Here is a 24,924-nt window from a genome sequence, read left to right as displayed (position 1 = left end):
ATGCTTTTTCATTAGGGATGTGGTTACGCCACCATCGAAGACAATATGATCAGCTGTCAGAGTTTGAGAGTGGAAGAATTCTCGGGATGATGGAAGCCGGGTGGTCAGCTTGGCAAGTAGCCGCCACTTAGATCGATCTGACTTTACTGTGAGGAGATATTTAGACAAGTGGATTAAGAGAGAGGTCACATGCATGACGGCCAGGCTCAGGATGCCCAACAGCAGACCAATATCTGATAAGACTGTTACATCACTCGACAAGCACGCACAGTGCCAACTGCATCATTGTCTGCTATTCAGACACAGACAGCAGCTTCATTACAGGCCCCTTTGTCTGTACATACCGTCGCGAGGCACCTTGTGTAACGTACCGACGTACCCGGCGTAAAAGTCTGTAGTCGCCATCTCATAAAAATACGTATCCTTACATTTTGTTGCTATTCATCGGCAGCGGTGGTCGTATGGCAATGATCAAGGCCGATCGTGATGATGTCCACCTGCGATCGCATGCAAATGAGGTGGCCTTGAAGCCGATTGGCTTGGTTAGACACGTGCGGTCAGGAGTTTTTCCTTTAAATACCGGCCGCACATTGTACCAACGCTCTCACTTCCACTCTCTTCCTTTGTTTTGTTCCTTCAAACTAGAACCCTCTAGTTGGACAGTTCTCCGTCTTGCTACCACATCATTTGGCCTTAGGCTGGGAAAATGATCCAATAGTTATTCAAAATGAAATAGTTTAAAGTGTCTGAATTTGTTTTCCAGCAGGTCTGGAACCGAAAGATTATTTTATCTTCATAGTTGAAAAAACTTCATTGCTGGTGTTGGACGGAAAATAACATAGCAGCTGGCCTCGTCTAAAGGTACATGCAGTAACATAACATCGAGCTGGTCCGGCCCTCAACCGAGAGATCTCTGCTGGTACTGACCAGACTACATTGCACCGAAGTGACTGTCAACCTCGGCTTCCCGACCGGCAAATAAGAGACTGATTATTGACTGACCATAAACTGGTGAGAGAGTTCCTTTCTCCATTGAATAGAGGGTTTTATGTAGAATAATCTTGTGTTAAAATTGTGTAACTAACGCCCGAACTTAATAAATATTTTCATGCGAAGGTTTAGTTGTGATAATTTTCCACTTGTCGTTTGCTACTAAAATTACTGGATAAACAACTCCCATAAGGGACGTTGCAGGGGCCCCCTTGGCCTGCCCAATCTAAGATTTATCACCAATCGAGCACATCTGGGATCACTTGAGAGGGCAAGTTAGACAGCCTAGGAATTTGATTGAACAAGAGGTACACTTATGGGTCATTCCCAAAAAAAGTGTACATTCTACATTTTTGAGATGAAAAATTCAAAGTTGAATTTTCGAAATAAATTTGATCTCAAATTATAGCCAATGATTTGAAGTTTAATATTTCATAAATATTTTTCAGTTTTATTTCATAATTCCTTTTTTGGGTTTTATGACTGAAAATGATGGATTTTGTCCACTCTGTTACGAAAACAAATATCGCTTTTAAAAAATAAATATTATTTCTGCTGTTTTTACCCCATAAAATAATGAAATCAGCTTATTTCTTGCACATGGGCTGAAAAAAAAGTAGTTAAAAAAATTTTCTCTTTTTTCTGTCGTTTTGATCGTTTTTCACAATTTTTTTCAAAATAGCACATAGAAAAGTTTATTTTTTACATTTTTTCAACTACTTGAAATTAAATTTTTTTATCTCTGGCAGACAATGGGCTGGTAACTTATAATTTAACATCTTACTTTGAAATGCTTTTTAATTTTTTTGCCTGTGAACTGCGAAAATGCTTCCCGTAACAGAGTGGTCAGAAATGTTTAATTTAGAGTAAGCAATCACAATTATTCTAAATACACTTTCATTTTTTCAACAATTATATAGACAATATGAAAGGTATCCCAGACACTCCTCTATGACATCTGAAAAACATCCGCGCTATGAGGGAATTCAAAAAACACCCCCCCCCCCCCCACAGTGGTTTGAATTTTGGCTCTGGCAAAAATTTTTAAATCTGGTCAAAGTGGATGTAAGAGATTTCTGTCATCAGTTATGAACAGCTTCCTAGCATCATTCATAGTTTTGAGGCACATAACTTTGACCTACACCATCATCTCCGATGTCATTTTGGGCTACAACGTATCTGTATGTAGATTTATATACACAACAAAATCAAAATTTCACGAGTATATGAACACCTGCTTTACTTAGACCAGTTGACATTTCTCCATTGCTATTTCCTTTGGAGTCGATAGCATAGTTTTTGATATTTTCTTGAATGTCATTTTCCACAGATTCAAACTCTGAAATTGGTTGTGGAGAACTTCCAGTTTTATACTTCTTTGGCAAGAGTAAGTTTTCTTTTCCTAGCATTCACAGAGATTAGCATTTCTTTCACAAAAGCAAGAAACATCTCTGTATTGCAGCAATCCATTGACAGTTGCTACTATTTGGTGGACTGCCATAGTGCCTTTCAGAACAGGTATTACAACCTCTTAACTAAGAAGACTTTACTTTAAATCATAATTTCCATTCTGTTGCATTAGTTGAGTTTTTGGAAGACGTAACAAAGTGGACAAATTAGCCTAAATTATTATTTTTTCCATTATAAATTTAAATGATTTGTGAAAACTTTTATTATTTTTTGAAGCATATCTCCATGTGCTAAATTTAGATGCTGATATAGATGAAAAAAAAAATCTTAATTATTTATGATAATGACGTAACAGAGTGGACATCTGACAGAAAAATTTGTTACTAAAGACATAAAATAAATATTAAGCCATTTTGTAAAAGTCAAATCCAAAATTGTTGATCAAGCATTAAAAGTAAACTTTTCAATGAACTCAAAAGTGTTATCAGATTTAATCTGGTATAAAAATATATTTCTCAAATGACCGTAACAGAGTGGACATTTTAAGATGGGAAAAAATTTGGGACATGAACAAAAAAAATAGTTTTTCATAAGAAAAAAATTTTTTTTTTCAAAATTTTATTCATTTATGGCACATTTATAAAATGTGATTCCAAGTTTTCTGGAAAAAAATTCCAGGTTTGCACCACGTCTCTGTTTAACACTTTTTTGAAGATGGGACAGCCAGATTTTGACATTTTGCTACAATGATTTAAAAAAAAAAAAATTTGACACCAATTAAGAAACACTGCATGACAGAGAATTAAATGAAGAACTAAAAAAAAATTAAAATTACCACCAGAGTGCTCTGAAATTTTGTAAAAAAAATTACAAAGTCTCGGAAAAAGTTTATACACTTTTTTTGGGAATGACCCTTACAGCAACTGTGGAATGAGATGACTCAATACCCACCCTTATAGCATCGTGTATTCAAGCTAGAGGTGGCCCAACAGGGCACTAGAACCTCCATTCATTTGTAGTTTTTCCTGTAACAAATTCTTTCACTTTAATTATGTCCTCACATGTATAAAATTTCGTTTCATTCAGACAACTCTTTCTTGGTGTGCAAATTTTTATGGCAATGAGTGTATATCCACAAAGACAAAAATGTTTCTTCTAAACTTAATTTTCATTGTATGTTTTTTTCTCATAATATGCAAAGTTTCCAACCGAATTTTAATGAACTCACAGATAATTTGACAACGTACGTAAGACATGCTATATTGAAATAGAAAATAAAAATTTCAATATTCAATGAGATATGATCATTTAAAAAATATTTTTGTAATCATCCAGCCACAGAAAATATCGATTTCATTTTCACATAATTTGGTTGCTTTAGTTTCACATAATATAGCGCAACTTACATAAACATCCTGTTCGAATGTAGTATTTAATTTAGAAAGATGTGAAAAAACTGACAATACAATAAGCTGTAATTGGAGTTACTTGCTGTAAATAGCTGGATGATTAGAGGTTTTTCACAAATTGGTATTTTGATTATTTTCTATTTCATTTTTATTTGATATAATTCAATTCAGTCGCTCAAACAGAATCGAAAACCCAAACCTTATTTTCCCAACTAGACTTGATGCAGACATTAGCATACATCACCTATTTTTTTAAATATTTCTCATTGTTTTGGTTTAGTGTCCACATCTACACACAATTTTATTCTTGTTTTTTGTGTCTCTTATTAACTATTGGGGCAATTCTAATAGGATAGTAAGCATACATACAATTCTCCAAAGAGCAGAAACATATTGGTGTTTTATGATGAAAAATATTTTTTTGAATCTTGAGACATTGTGGGCAGCCAATTTTCTTAAGGGTTGCATGTAGCTTGTGGGCCATCGGTTTGACGACCTCGCCTTACAAACACCTTACTCAAATTTACTGTCATTCTGTAAATTTGGGCTTTTCAACTTAAGCACTTCATGAACTCCATTAGAAAGTTTCTGGGATGTTCTGATTTTTGAGAATTCTCATTTTGAAATTGTTTCTCAGATGACAATATATTTGTCCTTAAACTTTATTCTCAGAGCCATCCATTCAGATGTATAACAAAAAATTAAAAACACTGAAAAAAATTATAGCTATAGGAGCAAATAACTGGGTGTAACAATAGGCTGAATAAGTTTTCTTTCAAATGAAAATAAATATGAATATGAAATTAAAATAGATGTCATAAAAGAATGATGCAATACTTTGAAAATGCCAGATACTTATCCTCTCTTACATACTATTAACATGAAAATAATACAGTTAAATAGACAATTATACTTACATATGGTGGATTAACAATGAATATGAAGAAATCTATCAAACGTGGAGTTATGGCAGCAAGAACTTTTTTGATACCTTCACTAAATCTGGTTCTATCAAGCGGTGTCATTGCTTCATGGCCATCACTACGCAGAAAAAATGATGTAACTGTTTGTGGCGCAGAATCGGGCTGCAATGCAGTCTGGTTCTGTTGTGGAACAAGTTGTTGAGAACTCCCAGAACTTGATTTTATTAAAACAAAAAATTTCTAAATTAAAACCTTTTCACTGCCAAAACATTTTTTAAAAAAGTGGTGAACATAGAGATTAGCTCACTTCTTCACATAAATGTGGCAGCAAACTGTTTCCTCATATTGTAATTTTAAGTAAAGATTTTCCTTATTGTAACTTAGGGGAAAAAAACTATGTCAGTTTCAACTGACTATGATGGTGAAACTACATTAGTGACCTCCTGCAGTGATCTAATCTCCATTTCACCCCAATTATTACGCTCAAGTAAATGTGAGCCTAGCAGAGAAAAGGTTAAATCACTTTCTCCACAGATAGATTGGAAGATTCTAAATACACTGACAGAGAAAGGAATCTCATCATCAAGAAGTTCTGAAAAGTAAGCTAAAATGTATTCTGTATACTTGCATTACATTATCAGGCTGCAGCCTTTCAATTGCAATGTATGTTGATAAGACTGAGTAGTTTATCCTAACCCAATGGTTCTCAACCTTTTTGAAACTGTGGTCTAGTAAATTAAAATTAAGGTAATAAACAATCAGTTGATATATTAATTGCACTGTTTTTATGATTAACTAACATCACATTATAATTGATTAAAAATGGCTAATTATTACACATACCTTAGTACGTAAGATTTGTGTTACCATATGGACTTATCTCAATACAATATGGTTGATATTGCAGCCCTTCAGTTGAGAAACACAGCCCTAACCATACAAGAAAAGAAACTGAATAATGTCCAAACTTCAGTCATTACTACTACTGAACCACACATGTAAGAATATTCTTCTGAGGAACTTCTAACGAATGGCTGCCTGTTGGAATGTGGAAATATGAGGCTCTTGGTAAAGTGGAAAAGAGATGATCATATTTCCAATAATTGTAGATGCTATGAGATAAGACTTCGCAGTTATAGCTGCCCGTATAGAGTTCCTCTATTGTCATGTTTTGTTGTTAGCCTAGGTTAGTGATGGGTAAACCCCAGCCCGTTAAGAGGTTCTATCCGGCCCATTGTGGATTTCAAAATAATAGTACAGAAATTTTCAATTTGAGTGTTTTAGAAGAATTCGTTTTCGGGGGGGGGGGGGCATTTATAGTTGAGAATTTAAATAGAAATTGATTTAAAAGCTTTTGCATATGCAAAAGAATAGAACACCTGAAATAAATATGCATAAAGCTATTATTAAAATATACTTATTTTTATTTTCACAGTTGCAAAGGATAAACCATTGTCTCATTTGCAATGGAACCATGGCAGTCTCTCCAAATATGGAAAACATCCCCCACTTCACTTCTAAGTATAAAAATTACAATAATGAACCGAAGTCAGAATATGTCCGGCTTGATAAATTTTTTTTTGTTTTTTGGCCAGCTCTCCATAAAAAAGGTTTGCCCATTCTTTTCAATACTGTGAAATTGCTGTGCTATAATTCAGATGATGGCAAACCATAAAGATTCATGATCCATCCTTTTTAAATTTAATAAAATGCCCTCTCTTGAACTATAAACACATGGGTGGATTTTTCCACCAGTATAAGGGAAGATTAATGGATTTGCAGAATGGCTCAGGTGAATATATTTATCTGGCAACCCTAGCGCCCCCCCCCCCACTTCCAAATGTTTTCTTTATATCTGAGCCATAAGCAAATACAGGCTCTCAAAAGAGGGAATTATTGAAAATGTGCATAGTGAATGGAGGGGGGGGGGGGGGGAGACGAGGAGGACGACTACCTCTGAATTAATCTATGATCAGAGCTCCACTGTTCCCTTGAAGTTGCACATGCAAAATCATGAAATATACCATAGGTAATTTAATCATTTTTGTTGCACCACAGTCATTTTCTGCACAAAAGGGCTAATTAGACCGGGACCTACAATTTATTGTCGATTCTGAATGGTAGCCTTCTTTTTTGTACTCAACGAGAGGTTGGTGTGGGGCTCCCTGCAGTAGCAATCTTTTTCTGTGGTCATGTCGCAGTTTCTGTTGCACCCTTGTGTCACGAAAGTTTCTGACAAGAACGAATCAGGTATTGAACTCATGACACCTCTAAACATCCCTTGGTACTTTCGGTGAGTATCTTATTGACCTGGGCTACCCCATACCCATATACCATAGGTGGATGTTGAAAATTAAACAACCTTAGCACGTTGTATTCAACCCTTTGAATACTCAAAGAGGATGGGGAATTCAATTTTTAAAAAATACTTGAAGAAAAAACAATTTCTGTAGTATTGAGAGTAAGATTCAAACTCAAGTGCAGTTATCTGTAGAAACTTTGGACAATCTGTAGCAGCAGGCAAGTCTGTGTATCTGACATATGGACAAAAAGTTATTGATTTAAAAAAATTAAAAGAATGTGTGTAGATAGTGTCTAAATTTAATTGATCTAACTTTAGTAAGAAATATACTTTTTTCTTAGTGTTGGGATTTCATTTTCTGTCAATGCAAATGTTTTGAGAACCAAGAACATTTTGAAAACATGTTTATATAAGGGTGAATTATAAATAGGGTTACCATATACCATTATTTTAGGCGTTAAAATAATTGTCCACCAATATTTCTTAAATTTGCTCTTTTCACTCACACATTTGGGTTATCTGAATTATTTTCCTCTATTTGCAATATCTAAAGTTGAATTTGGAGTTTAGTCATTTTATATCTCAAAGAATATAAATCAAATATTTGATGTACTGCTTGTATTGTTTGCAATTGATATGAAATATTAGCAATAGTATAAAATATATTTGAGAGGTGTAATGGTGCTCTTTGTTTGGTGTTCAAGCAGTTATTTATTTCATCAACATGTTCAACAGACATCAGATCAAATTGCAGTGGATGATGAAAAAAATAAAAACTTAAAAATTTAGAAAATTCAGAACACAGAAAATTAGAACCTTTTCATTTTGTTGAATTAAAGAAATGAACAAAAAATTTGAATACTACCAATTGTGGATATAATGTGCAGACATGCCAACATTGGCTTAAAGCTCGTCAGTAGTGATGAATGTGCCCGAGTGGCATGGTGGTAAGATGCTCGTCTACCATCGTGAAGGTTGTTGTCAGGGTCCCGGGTTCGATCCCAAGGGAGGATATAGATGAGATATTTTCCCTAACGAACTTGAGGCGACCACCGATAGACAGCGCCTTCACTTCCAACCCATCTCACTAATGGCAGTAAATTGCAATATAGCGATATGGCCAGAGTTGGTGTTTGGTGAAGTAGTAGTAGTGATGAATGCTCATCTTTTGCATGGGGGGACTACCCCCTAGGACAACATAATCACAGTACAATAAAAAATAATCACTCAAAAATTTAATTGTTTTAAAATTTTAATTAAAAGTTCATTGAATACAGCACCTCAGTGGCACTGGAACCTAGAGGGCTCTGGCCACATGAGCGCCACCTCCCGAAACAACGTTCTGAGGTCACAGAGTCCCTTAATAATTCATGAATATTTAATGTAATCCCAACCTGCATATGCCATTGTTGGCCATATATACAGACGTCTAGCAACCCTATAGACCACCCATCCCCGTTTCCTTCTTATAAGGGCACCTATGACAAAACATTCTTTCCGACACTAGTTCAGCGAGCTCGACCATGCACTATGCAAATGAAGCCAGGTCCGGACCCACCACGCTGAACCATTCAAAAACCTGTTTTTAGTGCACAGCGTGGGGTGATTTTGACGGTAAACAGTTTTTTTGCGCATTTGGGCATCAAGTAGAGCCAACACCTTCTATAGCAGAAAGCCTTCGAGTGAAGCTTTGCCATCACTGAAGTCGTCCATTTCACCTGCAGCCATTGGATAAAGCAGGCCGATGTATACGAAATCTTTACCTTTTTTGCAGTATATGCAATGACTATAGGTGAAATGGACGGCTTCTGTGATGTCACGAGCTTCATGCAAAGGCTTTCTGCTATAGGAGGAGTTGGTAGAGCGGCGGTTTTAGATGCCGCTTTACAGATTGTCTTTCGCGCATAGACAAAACAGATCGGTTTCGAGAGTTTGTCTTCTCTCGAACTCCCTCACATGGGTATAGGAATTCATCATTACAGTAAAGATTGATGCAATTTTATAAAAAATAATAATGAAAATAAGTAAAACACCACAAGAAACTTAAAGACCCAATTTTTTAAAACCAATTTCCATAGTATTGAGAGTGTCTCCCATAGTTCTGTAGTGGCAATTCGTAGCAGTTGGCAACTCTGAATGTGTAATATTTTACAGCTGTAGTTTCATCCTAACTTCAGAGTGAAGAACAAGTTTGTTGGTGCTTTTAACTGTTCTCATTTCGAGATTTTAGAATATAGGAACAGAATTCTAACTGCTAGTTACAAGAGATTAGTACAATAAATATAGCAAGACAACGTAGTCAATTCAATTACTTCAAGTAAGGGGCATTAAGTCCTACGCAGACATCGAGCATTTTCAATATACTCTAGTTTTATAGGTCTCTGAATTTTTCAATTTTTCTCATCTGACACTTTTGCCATATACAGATATACAGTGAAAGTTTGGTTTCCGAGAAAAATTTGTTCTGTAAACAAGCTTGTAATCAAAATACTCATATATTGAAGCAAATTAAACTTCCCATAAGAAATAATGGAGACTCAAATGATTGGTTTCACAACTGCCAGTTGCGACCCTTCTCAAAGGAAAAGTTCAGGTTGATTTATTTTACATTTTTGTACTTTTACTCATTTTATATTAAAGGCTTAAGTATTTCCAGAATGATATAGAAGAGCAAGGGGTTTCACTTTGGAATTCTCGCTTGCAATAACAACCAATAAGATGGTGAGGCAGTCTTTCATGAGCTTGTGTTATGAATGCCACTCCTGTAGTCAGTGATGTCTTAACAAATGGGCTCAAATCAAACAAGGACTCTTAGACTATTGAAGGGTATATTACTATACATATAATGCATACAATATATTTACTACACAACTTGGTCTTTCATTAAAATGATAAAAAAAAAAGAGCCCAGAAAATGTTTGAACTGAGCCCTTCAAATCGTAAACATGACCTTACTTTTAAGCTCTGTTCACATGGGAAATAGAAAAAGCAGGTTTACCCACTTTTCACCAAGAATTTTTACCAATGACTGCTCTCTATCTTTCCTTATGAAGGAAAAAGTCATCAAGCGGGTTGCTAGCACTCCCAATGCTACCGCAATATTTGCACATGTGAACGGGACTAAAATGGAAGAAAGCAAACCCTGTGGGCATTTCAGTGGTGATCACATCACCTCAACAGACAAAGTAAATATGCAGTTATAGTGCTCATCTAGCAGTTTCTTTGATAAGTATACTACTTTTATAAAAAGAAATATCTTGTATATCTAGTTCAAATAGGAAAAAGTCTTTTTTTTTTTTTTGGTTGTGAATAAAAAAAGGGCTTTACTTGGAACAATCACTTGTAAACCAAAGTTGCACCCTAGTCAGGTTAAGCCAGCTTTTGGATGACTCATGTATGTATAACAGAAGATATACTTTCCATCTCATATCCAGTGATATATGCAAGTGTAGTTGCCACTTTAGTGGCATTACACATTATAGGTACAGACAAACAGCTTTTGCTGTTGGAATGTTTCTGTTTTGTGATTTCAGATTATGGTAACCCTGGGCCAAATCATGGCATTTTTTTTTTTTTTGCAGGAATGCAAACCAACACAAACCTTTGAAACATACAAATGGAAGAGAAAAGAATTTTGCAATGTTAAAAGTATAGGGCAATGGCTAAAATTGACAATGGTCAATAGAGCCTGGGCGGTCACAGTATGTAATGAAATGTTAAAAGTATAGTAGAATCACTATTAATCAGCCCTCTTTTAATTGGTATTTCACTATATCAGCCTAGAAAAAATCTTGTTCCTCACTAATGTAACTCATCTTATTGTATTGCATAGTTGTGTTATTGTTCATATCCTTGCATACATGTCCTATCATTTCTAATATAAGTGTTACAATCACACTTATAAATATACATAATTAGACATTTATATGAATTACTATACATCAGAAAATATGAGGTGTGTGTGTATAGAGGAATATAGTTCTTTTTTTTTTACCACCATTTTTGAAGAAAGAGTGCAAATGTTTTTTTCACAGATTGTGAAAACTAGAAGTTTGGGGTAGGAATGTATGCATAATATTACTCGCATGGCTCCATGGACAATGTCCACTTTCACCCTCAGAGGATTGGGAAGTCTGAGTTCCGAGAAAATAAAAGCAATGTCACTGATGTTTTGCAACCTGATTGGTTGGAAGTCTCTGAAAGATTGGCTGAATGCCAAGCTTTCAGAGAAACATGAATTGTTTCAGTTTTTGAAATACACATTTCTCTGTTTTGATTTCCCCCTCCTTCAAATTCAGGTTTTGAATCTCTTGGCTTTTGGAGATGTGCATGGTGCTATCGATGTTATTGTCTCTTGAATTCATGAACGTCAGTCCTACTACTCCCAGATAATTCACAGAACCACTTCATTATATTTTGGCAATTCAGTTTCCATAAACAGAACTATCTTTTTGTGAATATCCAGTAAGCCATGGATTTTTGCGATTTGAAGAAACTTATGACAAAGTGCCTTTCACAACTAGTGGGATTCTAGATTGCTGCCAAAATCATGAACATCTGCTACTCGAACCTGACTCAGTGTAACAATAAGAAAAGGCCCTGAGAGGAAAGCTAGAGGATCATGGTAAACATCAGTATTATCAAGTGTATGCATTAAAAAACTACCTTTTTGCCTATACGTGGTGCACCTTTACTTTCCAAACAATCCTCATACATCATTTTATTGGACTACCTTTCAACTGGCTAAGAGAAGTTCTACAAAATTAACAATTCAGACCACATGTACACTGGACAGCTTTTACTTCATACAAATAGAAATACAATGCCACAACAGGCAAAATGCCCAACAAGGTGGCTGAGAAAAAGATGCCCATAAAAATATGGATGTCATATATTTAAAAAATATAGCAACCCAATTAAAAATGCAATTAACAAAAATTGTAAATAATATATACACATGATAAAATATTATACAATGCCCATAAAGAATACTTATGGTTGTCTTATTCTAAGTATGTATAGCTTCTTGATTTACCCCAACATGTTTATCGTATTTCTTTTTAAACGTGTCAATTGTGTTACAATTTACTACGTCCGGGGGTAAGCTATTCCATTTATTAACAACCCTATTAGAGAAAAATTCCCTGCAACCCCATAGCCTTGCATTGTCCCTCACCAATCGATACTGGTGTCCCTTTGTAAAAGCAGTCGATTGGCGGTGTACTAAAAGTTCATGGTCCATCCTATCCATCCCATTGAAAATTTTGAACACTTCGATCATATCTCCTCAACACCTGCATTCATCCAATGTAAACATATTCAAAAAATGAAGTCTCTCTTCATAACTCAAGCCCTGTGTGCCAATAAGGTCACGCATAGCTCTTCTCTGCATCCCTTCAACCAAGTCTATGTCCCTCTGTAGGTATGGTCTCCAAGACCTTACAGCATACTCCAGTCCAGGACGAACTAAGCCTCGAAAAAGCGGAAGAATGACTTTAGGAGAACGCGAAGAGACCTTTTTGAAAATGAGACCAAGCATTCTGTTCACTTTTTTGACCACCGCTGAACAATGTTCAGAAAACCTAAGCTGCTCGTCAATGAGAATTCCCAAATCGGTGACCCTAGTTGCATCCGGGATAGTGACACCATTCAACTCGTAAGAGAACCGTGGGTTGTTCGAACCAAAATGAGCGACCATGTACAGCCAACATAAACCAATGCGCAATAGATGGATATTTTATTTTTTATGACTTTGATTTGAACATTTTCCTACCTCTTCTTAGAGGATACGAGATCTGCATTGTTTATACTTTTAACAATACTATATCAAACACTTATTATTTGTGTATTATAAATTTTCACTCTCATCTTGCATTCTTCTAAAAAAAGTTTTGCTAGGACTCCAACCCTCATTGATAGAAATTGTAGTTTAAAATCAAGTTTTGAAATGTTCTTGGGTTTTTATATAAGACAAAGTTTAAAATATGAAAATTATAGATACATAACTACTGCATATATACAATTTAAATAACATATATCATACATAATTTATTCAATTTCTTTTCTTCGATCACCATAAATACGTGCAAGCTATGCAGAAAAAAGAACTATTCAATAATCTGATTATCTCTGATTATTTTACTCTTCACGATCAAATATAAGTCAATGACTTGAAAATATTGGTAGACCATTGATTTCTAAAATTTGACCATCGACTAACTACTCATTTATATTTAAAATGTTTGGTCAAAACTGTTTTACAATAGAGCCCAGTAACACAACAACTTTGCAAAAGCCATAATTTCAGGGTGATTGTCAACACATATGAAAACACACATATTAGGCTGAGACTGATGACTACTTCAAGGTGACTTGTTTATTGTTTCTTTCTGATAATTCTGGAAATGTGAACAAACATTTCAACAAACCACTAAACAAAAGAATTTTAATGTTTGAAAGCCTACCATTCTAGATGATACCCCCCCTTGCATTCGAGTTATTTTTTCCTTACTATGTTTGTACGCCGTTTCCAATGTTATTGCTTAAGTGTTAGAAAACCAATTCAGACGTTTTCGAGAGGACAGGTCTGAAAGAATAAATAATCCTTTGCCTGATATAAGATCAGACGGAACCAACAAAAAAGGACACACAATGGGTGCCATGTTCAGAGGATAAATGCAGTCGAACTTGATTAATTTGAAGTCGAAAGTAACTGAAGAAAAGTTAGGATTATACAAAATTTGAATTATGCAATTAATCTATCCTGGATTTGTGAAATGACTGTAAATTGTAACTTAATCATCCGCATTTACAAAGGATAATAATTATCAATATAATAATTTTATCAGTTACAAAACTGTTTCCCAAACTTTAATAATTATAATAATTGACCTTAGCTGCTACATTATTCCACTGTTCTGGAATCAACATCACTGCAGAATTTCTTGACCATGTTCAAAACCTGATTTACGGAAACAGTTCATGATCATCCGTATTGAAACTGTTTCCAAAATTTTGCTCATCCTTCTTATGCTATCAAGGAAACATACTTTCATTACCATATTTCAATCCGATACTTTCCATACTCTTAATGATGACAAAAGCATCCAGATTTCGAATATTACAGCTTGATCTATAGGTTGAAAAGCATAATTGGTATTAGGCAGTACACAATCTCGATGCACTCCAACTGAACAATGTTAAAATTATTGACTTACTTCATCAAAAAAAAAGGAAGAAAAAAATAGAATTTTCAAACTTTTATTTTATTTTATTTCTTTAAAAATTTGTTTAACAACTTGATCGAGAAAAGCAAAGTCTGGCTTCTTGTAGAATTTTAGCAAACTAAATTTTCTCATACAAAAATAAAGGGAAAGGTGGCATTTATTTTATTCTAAAACCAAGTATAAAATGTATGACTTTTGCAATTTAGACGACATTTTAACATTGCCTCTTGCATGATATATAAACAGGGTTCCACTGTTTAATTAAATGAACTCTCTCAAGTCTTTTTAAAATGAAATTTGTAAAATTCACCAAGGTTAGTCAGTTAAAAACATTGACAATGCTTGAAAATACAAAATATTTTCTATGGATCTGCAGAGAGAGTAAACTTTTAATCACGTTTATCCATTCACCGAATTGGTATCAATTCTTACAAAAAAATATCACATTGTTTGCAAAAATATTAGCTTTTTGACAATATATGATACAATTTCATAACTGACCAGTCATTGATACATCCTGAAAGTTGAAAATTCTGAGCTATTTTTTATCATAGTCTTCATTTAAAATACTTCATTAATATCAAAATAATATTAGATTCATTAGGAAATTTAAGTTTTTTGTTCATGTGAATATAGATGATATCCTTGTAGGCTTCCTGGAAGGACATACTTGGAGCCACAGATATCATTTTTATATGCGTGTTCAATTTTCATATATTATGTTTCTTGATGCATGTCTGTCTAATTGAATACTTTTGTGTCTGTGCAATAAAAAAAATGACTATTCTGAATGTCAATTATAAAAAACAAGCATAATTGCCCGGAGTTGAAAAGAAATACAGTCTAACCTAAGACGGACACTGTACGAGACGGAAACCTGTCTTAAATGGAACAAATATATAATCTTGTGAATAATTAATGCTTTTTCAACCATAGGAAACCTCTTTAAGACAAAAACTGTCTAACGTGCCAACTTTTGAAATACAGAAATCCGGAGATTCTCCCGAGGGGGGTACCCCCCCCCCAACACTCGATCAAAAAAAAAAGTTCATAAAAAAAATTTTCGGAGAACGTTTTATATTGAAGTTTAACTACTAGTGCATTAAATATGAAATTTCAAATGCATAGTTATTTGAAACAGCAAACATGAAAAAATTCAAAATAATAATATGTTTGTCTGTTTAACACTCGTTGGTTTATAGAAATTAGGATGATGTTCTCAAAACTTAAGTTTCGTAAACGAAAAATCACTGCATACATTTTTATAGGCACCTCTATAAAATGGAAACCTGTCTGGAATGGAAAATAATTTCAGTCTTCTGACCTTCCACTTTATACAGGTTTCACTTAAATTCATGTTTTGAGAAAGATTTTTTCAAGTTGTCTCTGGAGACCTATTTTGTAGCCATCCTTTGTAACATTACAATTGTGATTGTGGCTGTTATACCATCATGATCTAAAGTTTTTGTTAACATTTCACCTATAATCTGAAATGACTACTTAGAATTCAAGGCAGTTGACTTCTGAAGATAGATAAAATATCAACAAAAAACTATCAATCATGTCAGATGAATATCTGAATAGCTTTTACAATGCCATTTTCAGTTATATTTCCCCACAGGAATTCTGATTACAGTAAAACCATGATTATCCAGGTGTGGATTAACCGGGAAGCAGATTAACCATGCTACAAAACTAGTTTTATGTTTGGCTTTTCCCTATCTGTGTTGCTGTTGGTTTTTGTTTCATTGGTTTGTTAATAAAAAGAAACATTTTCATTTTGCAGAACTGCTGGATTTCTTCATTTTTTTACAGAGCCTCCCATTTTCAGAGGTGAATTCCCATGTCAATGTGCGAAAACAACAGCCCCTAATTATTAGGCACATATAAGAACGAAGCATTGCCCTGGGACTATGAACACTTGAAAATTAAAGCCAATTACAGGTGATGCCAGGAAAAAACTTTTCCTGTATAAGGGGTGTTAATTGAAATGTATTGCCCTTTTTCACAACTACTACTACTGGACCAGACATCCATATTCCTCTGCAGAACTTCTAATGAATTGGTACATGTTGGAATGTGTGTGTACATGTAGTGAAACATGACATGAAGTTTGTTTCCCGTGTAATGCTTGTTATGTGTAGTGCTGCCATCTGCCATCAATTTTTTCTAACTGTGGGTAAAGTGTAATGATTGAATAATTGTATTGTTGTAGGCATTGCTCTCTGTGGTGAGACTTTTTAACAGGGAGATCGGCTTGCATTTGTGCCTCGAAGTTGGGAACCACAGAAAACCAACTTCAGCCGACCACGCTTTTTTACAACTGAAAGACAAGAAGGATGGTGTAACTTTAAATATTAGCTGGCTGAACCAGCACTATTTCCTTATTTGTGTCATTCTCATTGCACATTTCAAAACTAAGCGTACATTTTGTGGGGTACGGTTGCAACATTTGCTGCTCCGTATTTTCCATCATTTCTTTTTAGTTACACGATCCTGTACGTGCCAAGCAGCCTGCCGCTACCAGAAAGATGAAGAGTGGCATTTTACAATGCTGCCTCTTACATGCAAAATTGGTTCCGGAAAAGGAGGCCCGTTGGAAACATCTGGGAGTTCTTTCCAGGGAATATGTTGAAAAAGAAAAGCCGGCCGAGCGAATGACCGAGCTAATCGAGGCAATTGTGCAGCTCGTGTTTGGGCTGAGTAAGAACCAGGTGGCAGAAATCCTTGACAACACTGTCACAAAACGTTCCTGCAAAACTTTCTCCCTCTTTAGGAAAACGTATGAGCTATTCGAGAGGACAAAATTGCTGACATCGGAGGCAAAAAAAATCAACGCCCGGACGGAGCTGATCGATAATTTCTATCTGATGACGGTTATTGCGGACGCGTCCCATTGCGAAATTGTTTGCAAACGGAACAAGACAGCCAAGAAAAAGGTCCCGGAAAAGCCTTCAGAGGACGCCGGAATACAGATCTTTTCTGCAGTCCCGTTCCCGCCTTCGGGAAATTCAACGATGCATGAGGAAAGTGCGGCATCATCTGACGAAGCCCTGACTCTGCCTACTGCATCAAACGAGCCAATCAGAATGTCTCCTCCAGAGGGGACCTCAGAAGCCCCGCCTTCCAGCCAGAGCGGGCTAACCAGAGCGCTTCCTGCGCGCAAAAAACGAAAGATCCCTCCCATCTATGTCACATCGAATGGGAAATGGAGATTGCTTGCAATTGAACTGAATGACATTTGCCAACAAGCATTTGACGCTAAAATACAAAACTGGAAGGTGCTCGTCTTCCCCTCCTCAGAAGAGGACCACCGTGCTATCACCAGGCACTTGACAGAAAAGGGTATCAAATACCATTCGTTCACCCTAGAAACTGAGAAACCAGACAGTTATGTCCTATAGGGCTTAGATCCCTCGTCCTTGAATGTGGACATCATTCTCTCCTTGCAGGATCTAGGCTTTGAAGCAAGTAAAGTCCAGCAGCTACGCAGAAGAAGAGACAAAGCCAAGCTGCCCATATGGCGGGTAGACTTCCCGAAGGTTCCAGACTCGTCAGCATTCCTGAGTGTCAATACTCTCGACAGGTTCCGGGTCAAGGTAGAAAAATTCCAGCCATGTGGTTCAGCCAAGCACATCATGTGTTTCCGATGCCAGCGATGGGGACATCATTCCTCAGGATGTAATGCACCCAAGAGGTGCGTAAAATGCATTAAGCAACACGCAACAAGAGACTGTCCGAACGTATGCGGGGTCAACCAACCTCAGTGCGTCAACTGTCACAAGTTCCACACAGCGAACTTTAAAAACTGTGAATTCTCTCCCTACAGTAAAAGCTTCAAACTAGCAGAGAAGGCGAAGCGCCCGAAACCCACCAAGGGTATCCAGAGTGCAGCGAAACCGACTCCAATGCCAGTAGCTGTACTTCCGACAACAGCTGAAACATCTACATCCTACTCGCCAGACACTAGTCTGGATGAAGCGGAAACTGACCCAATGGACTTGCTCAAACTGGCCTTCCAGGATGTAATGGTCAAACTTAGAGAGAAAGATGGGCTCTCCAGAAATGATGCCATCCTTGAGGTCTGACAGGCCATCTTCACCACTCAAGAATGGGTGAAGGCAGTGCTTTCAACTCCAGAAAACAAGAAAGCTATGGACAATTTCGAACGGCCGTTGAGGGAAAGAAGCCGACAAAATATGACGAAGGAATCCAACGCCTAATTCCTGGCAACTTGTCTCCGGCCGGACCCTCCCTCTTTTTTTCCTCCCCTTTCTTTTTGTAGCGTTCTCTTTCTAAATGTCTTTTTATCTTATTTTTCTACCTCTTCTAGCAAAAAATCCAAAAAAATCAAAAAATTTTGAAAAAAGAAAAATCTCTCTGTTTCTCTTCTTTTTCCTTTCACCACTGGACTTTGTTTTTTCCTGCTATCATTCTTTTTCACAGGTCAACAGCCAATCGTGCAAAGGCGAGCTCCTGGCCAATGGTGTTCCGCCGTTGGACTTCGGCTGTTTTTTCGTTTTCTCTTTTCAGGTGCTGTTAGGACTCGGTGGCATTTTACTTGCGGAAAGATTTTAAATAGCCGGAACTTGAACTTAAACTCCCAAATTTTGTCCTTACACCACATCTTACACACCATTTTCACACATTCGCATACACGCTCCAAAATAGGCCACTCCCTTAGTAGTGGCCCGCTTCTAAGACCAGTAGAGTGGCCATAAAAAATTGTGCCGCGGGACTGGCAAATAAATTTTAATTCAGTTCAGTTACATTTCAAAACTGTGCAGAATAGCTGATAGAAAAGATAACCATATTTTTTGGTTATTCAGGATCACTTTCCCCACCATTAGCCCAAATAATTGAGGTTCTGCTGTATTTTTGTCATCAGTGATGCCCAGTTTATTAGCAGTGTGACTATGTAACTGTATAGAACAGTATTTTTTTTTCAAATTTTTTCATACAGATTATATGAATATATATAGACTGGATTAGCAATTCTAAACTATTTTAAATTTTTTTCACTCCCAGCGTTTTAACCATGTTTTTCGGTTATCCATCACCTTCCCCACCATTAGTACGGATAATCAAGGTTCTACTGTACTTAAAAAATTTTTTTGTTCTAATTTTTCTCAATATTGCCATCTAATTTCTTTAACAAACCTTTAAAAAAAATTTAAAAGAATTATTTCTTTTCAGCTATCATTTTGATAACTTTCTTCCAACCGTTGAATATTAGTAGCTAATCCATTAAAAAAAGTCAGATTAATAATAAATCAAGAAAGTAAAATTTTAAATATTTCAACTCACCAATTCTTTTTAAATTCAAGTAAAGCTAGCAGAACAGATATTCCATTCACAATCACACTTGTGGTCTTTTCATTTTCAAACATATGGTTAATGAGATTCTCCACATTTCTTTTGCTGAGGAGAAAGTACAGCACAAAGGAAAACAATTTTTCAGTAATAAATATGAATTGCATGTATAGTACACACTTGATTTGATGAACTAATAAAGGCTAAGAGTCCCTGAAATCACAAATTTTAAAAAACAACTGCTGTAGCATAGTGAAATTTCAAGAGTACACTAGACTCTCTATAATTCGGCTATGCACTAGTCCGAAGTTTTTAAATTGGCTCTCTTCGAGAGGGGAAGAGAAAAACATGCCACTGCATGCTTGCACACACTTTTAGTTACAATATATATATATAATATTAAATTTATACCATTAGTTTTTGGTTTTTCTAATTTTTTTAAATCAACTAATCAGTAACATTGATGGAGCTTACTCAACGCAGCTGAAGGTAACATAAATTGTCAGGTTAATTGTCATAGTAAACAAATAGGCTGGAAGAATGAATCAATCAATCCACCTGATACCAAATATTCGGCGGCCGAATATCAATTTTCTTAAAATTCATTGCAATTATGAATAAAATTAGTTGTTTTAATTGAAAACAAAATTATTGGTAATTTTAAATCATTGATATTGAATTTTATTTATGTAAATTTATCATTTAAATAAATATTAAAAAACTGGTAATTGAATGACTTTTATTGTCATGATACTGACAATCAAATTTCAATAATATATTGTATTTTAATATTACTTAAAGAATCAATTTTTTTCCCAACACTTGTTACAATTTTACATCTAATCAAGAAAATGTCTCGACCATTATTTATTCTAAACTAGCAATTCATCATGAAATTTATGACTTATTTTGTTATTTTATCTCTTTCAGTAACTCAATAGGAATCTTGTTTAGGTACATCCTTCTGTAGTGAACTTCTGTAGTTCATGCTCACTTCCACCTCATTGCAGTAGGATTCTATTTTCAGTTTCATACTATCCCTATTCTAGAAATTCACCTTGACATAACCTCTTTCACAGAAAGATATTACACCACACAATAAAATATCAGTAAATTTTCAATTTATGGGAAAAACTCTGATTACTATAATTTTTTAAAATTTGTTTGATGTACTTAGATTAACTCTTTAACCGGTCAATTTTTTTACCAGAAATGTTCACAAAAAAGTCATTTTTTTACTGCATATAATAAAACACTACAGTTAATAGAATAAGAAAATGGGAGAATTTTTCTTCTTCATTTTCACTTATAATACCACACACAATTTTTTTTATGATTTTCAAATGCAAAAACCCCTCAATGTTTGCTTTTTGAAAGTACATTCTTTATGGTATAATAAGTAATATTTTACATACATTACAAAATTTCTCTCAGACTTACTATAAATTTTGAAATTTACACTTTTCCAAACTGTTTAGAAGTCTTTTTTGTGTGGTACAGTTTGAAGCATGCTGAAAGCCAAAAATTCTACGTCACAATCAGGGCAGAAATATCGCGTTTCTTTTTGGATTCTCTTTCCATCTTCATTTCTCTTCGAACAGCAAACTGCAGATTGTCTTGCAGGCCTCAGTTTCTTATCTGTGGGAGCAATGATTTCTACAAAATGTCTCTTGATTAGGCTCAGAACCTGGTCGTTCATGCCTGAAATTGATTCCCGAATGATATTTTTCAATAATGTTGTCAATGAGATCAAGTCTAAACTCTAGTTGTGTGTTTTTCCCTCCTTTCTTACAGTAGATGACATACGAATTCCATATAGAAATGTTGAAAAAATGGAAAAAAATCCCCCCTCCCGTTTTAATTTCAACATTTTTCAAATTTTGATCCATGTGGTTTACTCCTCCCATCGTATTATTATACTCCATTACGATTTTTGGTTTCTCTTTCATTTTAGAGCAGACTCAAATTTGTTTCATCTCAGTATTTTTTATAAAATTGTGTAAAAAGTAATGTAACATTTTTTTATCTATCCACTTCATCACAGCAACTTTTCCTCTTTGAAAAGCTATAACTTCTCCTTCTTAAATTTGTTTTCCTGCATTTCCCTTGGGACTTTTCTCTTCAGGTTAAGTGAGCCGTATGTGTCTGTTTGGCATGAAACCAATTTGTCTACTAATTCTGGTGAAAAATAATAATTGTCTATCGTAATACAGCATCCTTTAAGAAGCAAGGACTCTAACATTGTGTCAAGACAACTTGTGATGAAATGCAGAGTTGAGAATACTCAGGTTTCAGAATTATGTCTTTACCTGTGTATATTGTTTTTGACCACACATAACCACAAATTGATTTGCACAACATAAAACATTTTAATCCAAATCTTGTTCTTTTGAGGGGAATGAATTGTTTCCATCCTAGTTGCCCTTTGAATAGCATAAAGCTCTCATCTGCTGTTACATCTCGCTCTGGTGTCACCATCTCGCTAAATTTCTTATTGAGATGTTTCAGAACTGGCCAAAATTTTACTAATTTAAGGCATTCGTGATTTTGTGGGTCAAATGCTGCATTATCAGAAAAATGCAAGTATCAATGCAAAAAAAAGAATTGACGATGAGACATTATTTGAGCAAAAAAAGGTGTGCAAGTTGAATGCCTTTTACTCCAATAATGATCAATTCCAGGTTTCTTTCCTTGAAGTATATTTAGAGCGAAAAACACATGCAGCTCGTCCAGAGTTGTTTCTTCCCAAAATTTACTCTGAGAATTTTCTTGTGACACCCGATTCAATGCATTGTTTGGCATATTTGTCTCTTTCATGATTGTATTCATGAGAACAGAATCTATAAATGTTTCGTAAAATGTTAGAATTGTCATCAAGTTGCACATGCACAGAAGGAATACCTGTAAATTTGAAACAAGGACATGGAGGTGGATTTTTCACATTTACCTTGGTAAAAGTTCTGGTAGATTTCAATTCTTCATCATAGCCGAGCTCACTACACGAGTCATCAGACGAATAATCCAGATCATTGGAAGAAAGTTCTGAATCTGTATTAGAATCATCTAACAAGAACGTATCTCTTCATTCTCTTCATCCATAATATCCAAAAATATCACAACAGTTTATATAACAATTTACAAGCGCTGCATATACTAGAACAAAAATTCCTGCTTCCGTAGAGAAAAATGCTTTTCATTAAATGGCCTTGCACCTGCACATGTATATGCAATTTGAGGAAAAACCGGGATGAAAAGAATTTCAGTGACATGGACAAGTTGTGCCATCTGTTGAAAAATATTGATACTAAATAATCTCTTTACAAGAATTAAAAATACAGGCAAACCAAAAAATGAAAGGAAAAAATATTGATGCCCGTATGCTGTACAGGCAAACCAGTTAAGGAAAAGTTTGGGTAGCCTGTCCATTGTATGGGCAAACCGGTTACAGGGTTAACACAGACATTCAGCCGAACACCAAAGTATTATTCAACAATACAAAATTAGTAAAAATGGAAGAAAGGCGACAAAATTTGTATAACCCTTAATAAATCCACTTCTGCCCAGACAGTATGGGATTAGGTTAGTGAGTGACCTAGAGAGTTTGCAAGTATCAAGAAGATTATACTAGAATAGGAGAAGGGTGGCAAAATTCTTGTAGCCCACAGGCAGCAAAACCATAAATGTACCTCTATATGTTCTTAGCTAGTTTTGCCTCTTTCAGTAGCGCTTAATATGTATTTTTTTTCTAGATACATCCTTCAGTAGTAAACTTGACTTGTTTAATTCATGCGCACTTCTACTTTATTGTGATAAGATTCTATTTTCAGTTTCATGTTTTTCTTATTCTAGAAATTCACCCTGACATAACCTCTTTGATGGGGGGGGGGGGAAATATGCACCTTACAATAAAATATAATCAGCAAATTTTTAATTAAAAAATTCCAATTAATATAATTTTTTAGTATTAGTTTGATGTACTTAGATTTACACAGATATTTGGCCGAATAGCTAAGCAATATTTGGCCAAATATAGAACAGCAACTGGATATTCGTCCCATCTCTAGTCAAAATTACCCAAACCGTGGTTCTGGGTATAAGTGTTAATAGCTCTGAAACATGAAATGTGAAGAGAAATTTTTTTTTGTGAAATAACATTTTATATGGTATCATAAAAAGTCAATTTTTTTTTATCATCTGCTTTCAAGTTTTCGAGATAAATGAAAACAAAGTTTATTTGGGTCAAACTGACCCACTCCATGGTTCTAGTGTTAATTTTTTTTTGATTGATTTGTGTTTCTTTTATATGTCAAAACGCCCCTTAGAAAAATTAATTAATTTAGGTCACAATATCTTTACTAGAACCATCGGATTTGAGGCCTGTGTACACGTTAAGTGATTAGGTGATGAACTAGATTTTTAGCAGTCAAGTACTTTAAAATGTATGCAGACGATAAGGGGTGTTTACACAAGTTTAGTTGGTAAATGATTAAGTGAATTAATAATTTAGGGGTAAAGTGGAATACAGTCCTTAGGTATATTGAGCTTATGGACTGCTCAATATACCCTTCAGAGAAGATTGACCCCATCCTGGCAGTTAAGCGCCAAAGATAAAAATGAAAACATAAAATTATTGTTATTTTCCATTCACCACATGGGCTTAAATGTCAGTCAGGTCAGAAAAAAATTGTCACTTTTTGGAAATCTTAATTGTCCTCTATGGCAGTGTTTCTCAACCACTGGGCCCTGAGATCATTCATACCGGGTCACGAGTGATTAACCATTTCATTTTTCGTTGGTCATGTGCTTGACTGGGCCTTTGACACACAAGAATGAATGAAACTGGGCCGCGGGTTTGAAAAGGTTGAGAACCACTGCTCTATGGGGTTCTAATGTTATTAAACTCCTGATAATGTGTCACCCCACACTCAGCTTAAGGGGTCATATCTGTAAAAGCAGTCTTTCAAAAATTATTATTCAAATTGGAAACTTTTTACACAATATGCACCATAAGTTCAAGGTTCACTCTTACCACGTGAAAGAGCTACCTAGCACAGGGCCAGTCTTAGACCAAGTGGCGCCGGTGCAAAAACAGTAGTCAGCGCCCCCCCCCCCCCCCCCCCGCGTGAATCCAGAATGATGTCTCAGAGGAGGAAATTTTTGCTAGTCATTACTGTCCTGTAAAATACGGGACAGATTCATTCTACCATATTATCAGACTCTAGGTGTGGTGATCATCCCCATCGCCCATTCACCCACCTATTAAGGGACGAAGAAGTCGGAAAAGCTTCTTCTAGAATGGGATTACTGCTATTTAACTAGTAAACAAGCATAAAACCCCAACTTGTTTGATT

General features: G+C 35.4%; 1 protein-coding gene across 2 annotated transcripts in view; it reads right to left on the bottom strand.

The window, feature by feature from the left end:
- Positions 1-24,924, bottom strand: part of fmt (phosphatase 6 regulatory subunit 1-like protein fmt) — a 143,674-nt gene that overhangs the window by 63,851 nt on the left and 54,899 nt on the right. For both annotated transcript variants that reach the window (XM_089247105.1, XM_089247106.1), the window contains exons 8-9: positions 19,568-19,681; positions 4,727-4,946 (exon numbers count right to left, since the gene is read on the bottom strand). In XM_089247105.1, the coding sequence (XP_089103231.1) occupies positions 4,727-4,946; positions 19,568-19,681 (334 nt within the window). The remainder of the gene's footprint in view (positions 1-4,726; positions 4,947-19,567; positions 19,682-24,924) is intronic.

The sequence above is a fragment of the Pholcus phalangioides genome, unplaced genomic scaffold, assembly GCF_987345545.1.
Source record: "Pholcus phalangioides strain wild (caught in Gottingen) unplaced genomic scaffold, Ppha-v1.0 ptg000017l_1, whole genome shotgun sequence".
NCBI lineage: Eukaryota > Metazoa > Arthropoda > Arachnida > Araneae > Pholcidae > Pholcus > Pholcus phalangioides.
This window is presented reverse-complemented; position numbering and strand designations above follow the sequence as displayed.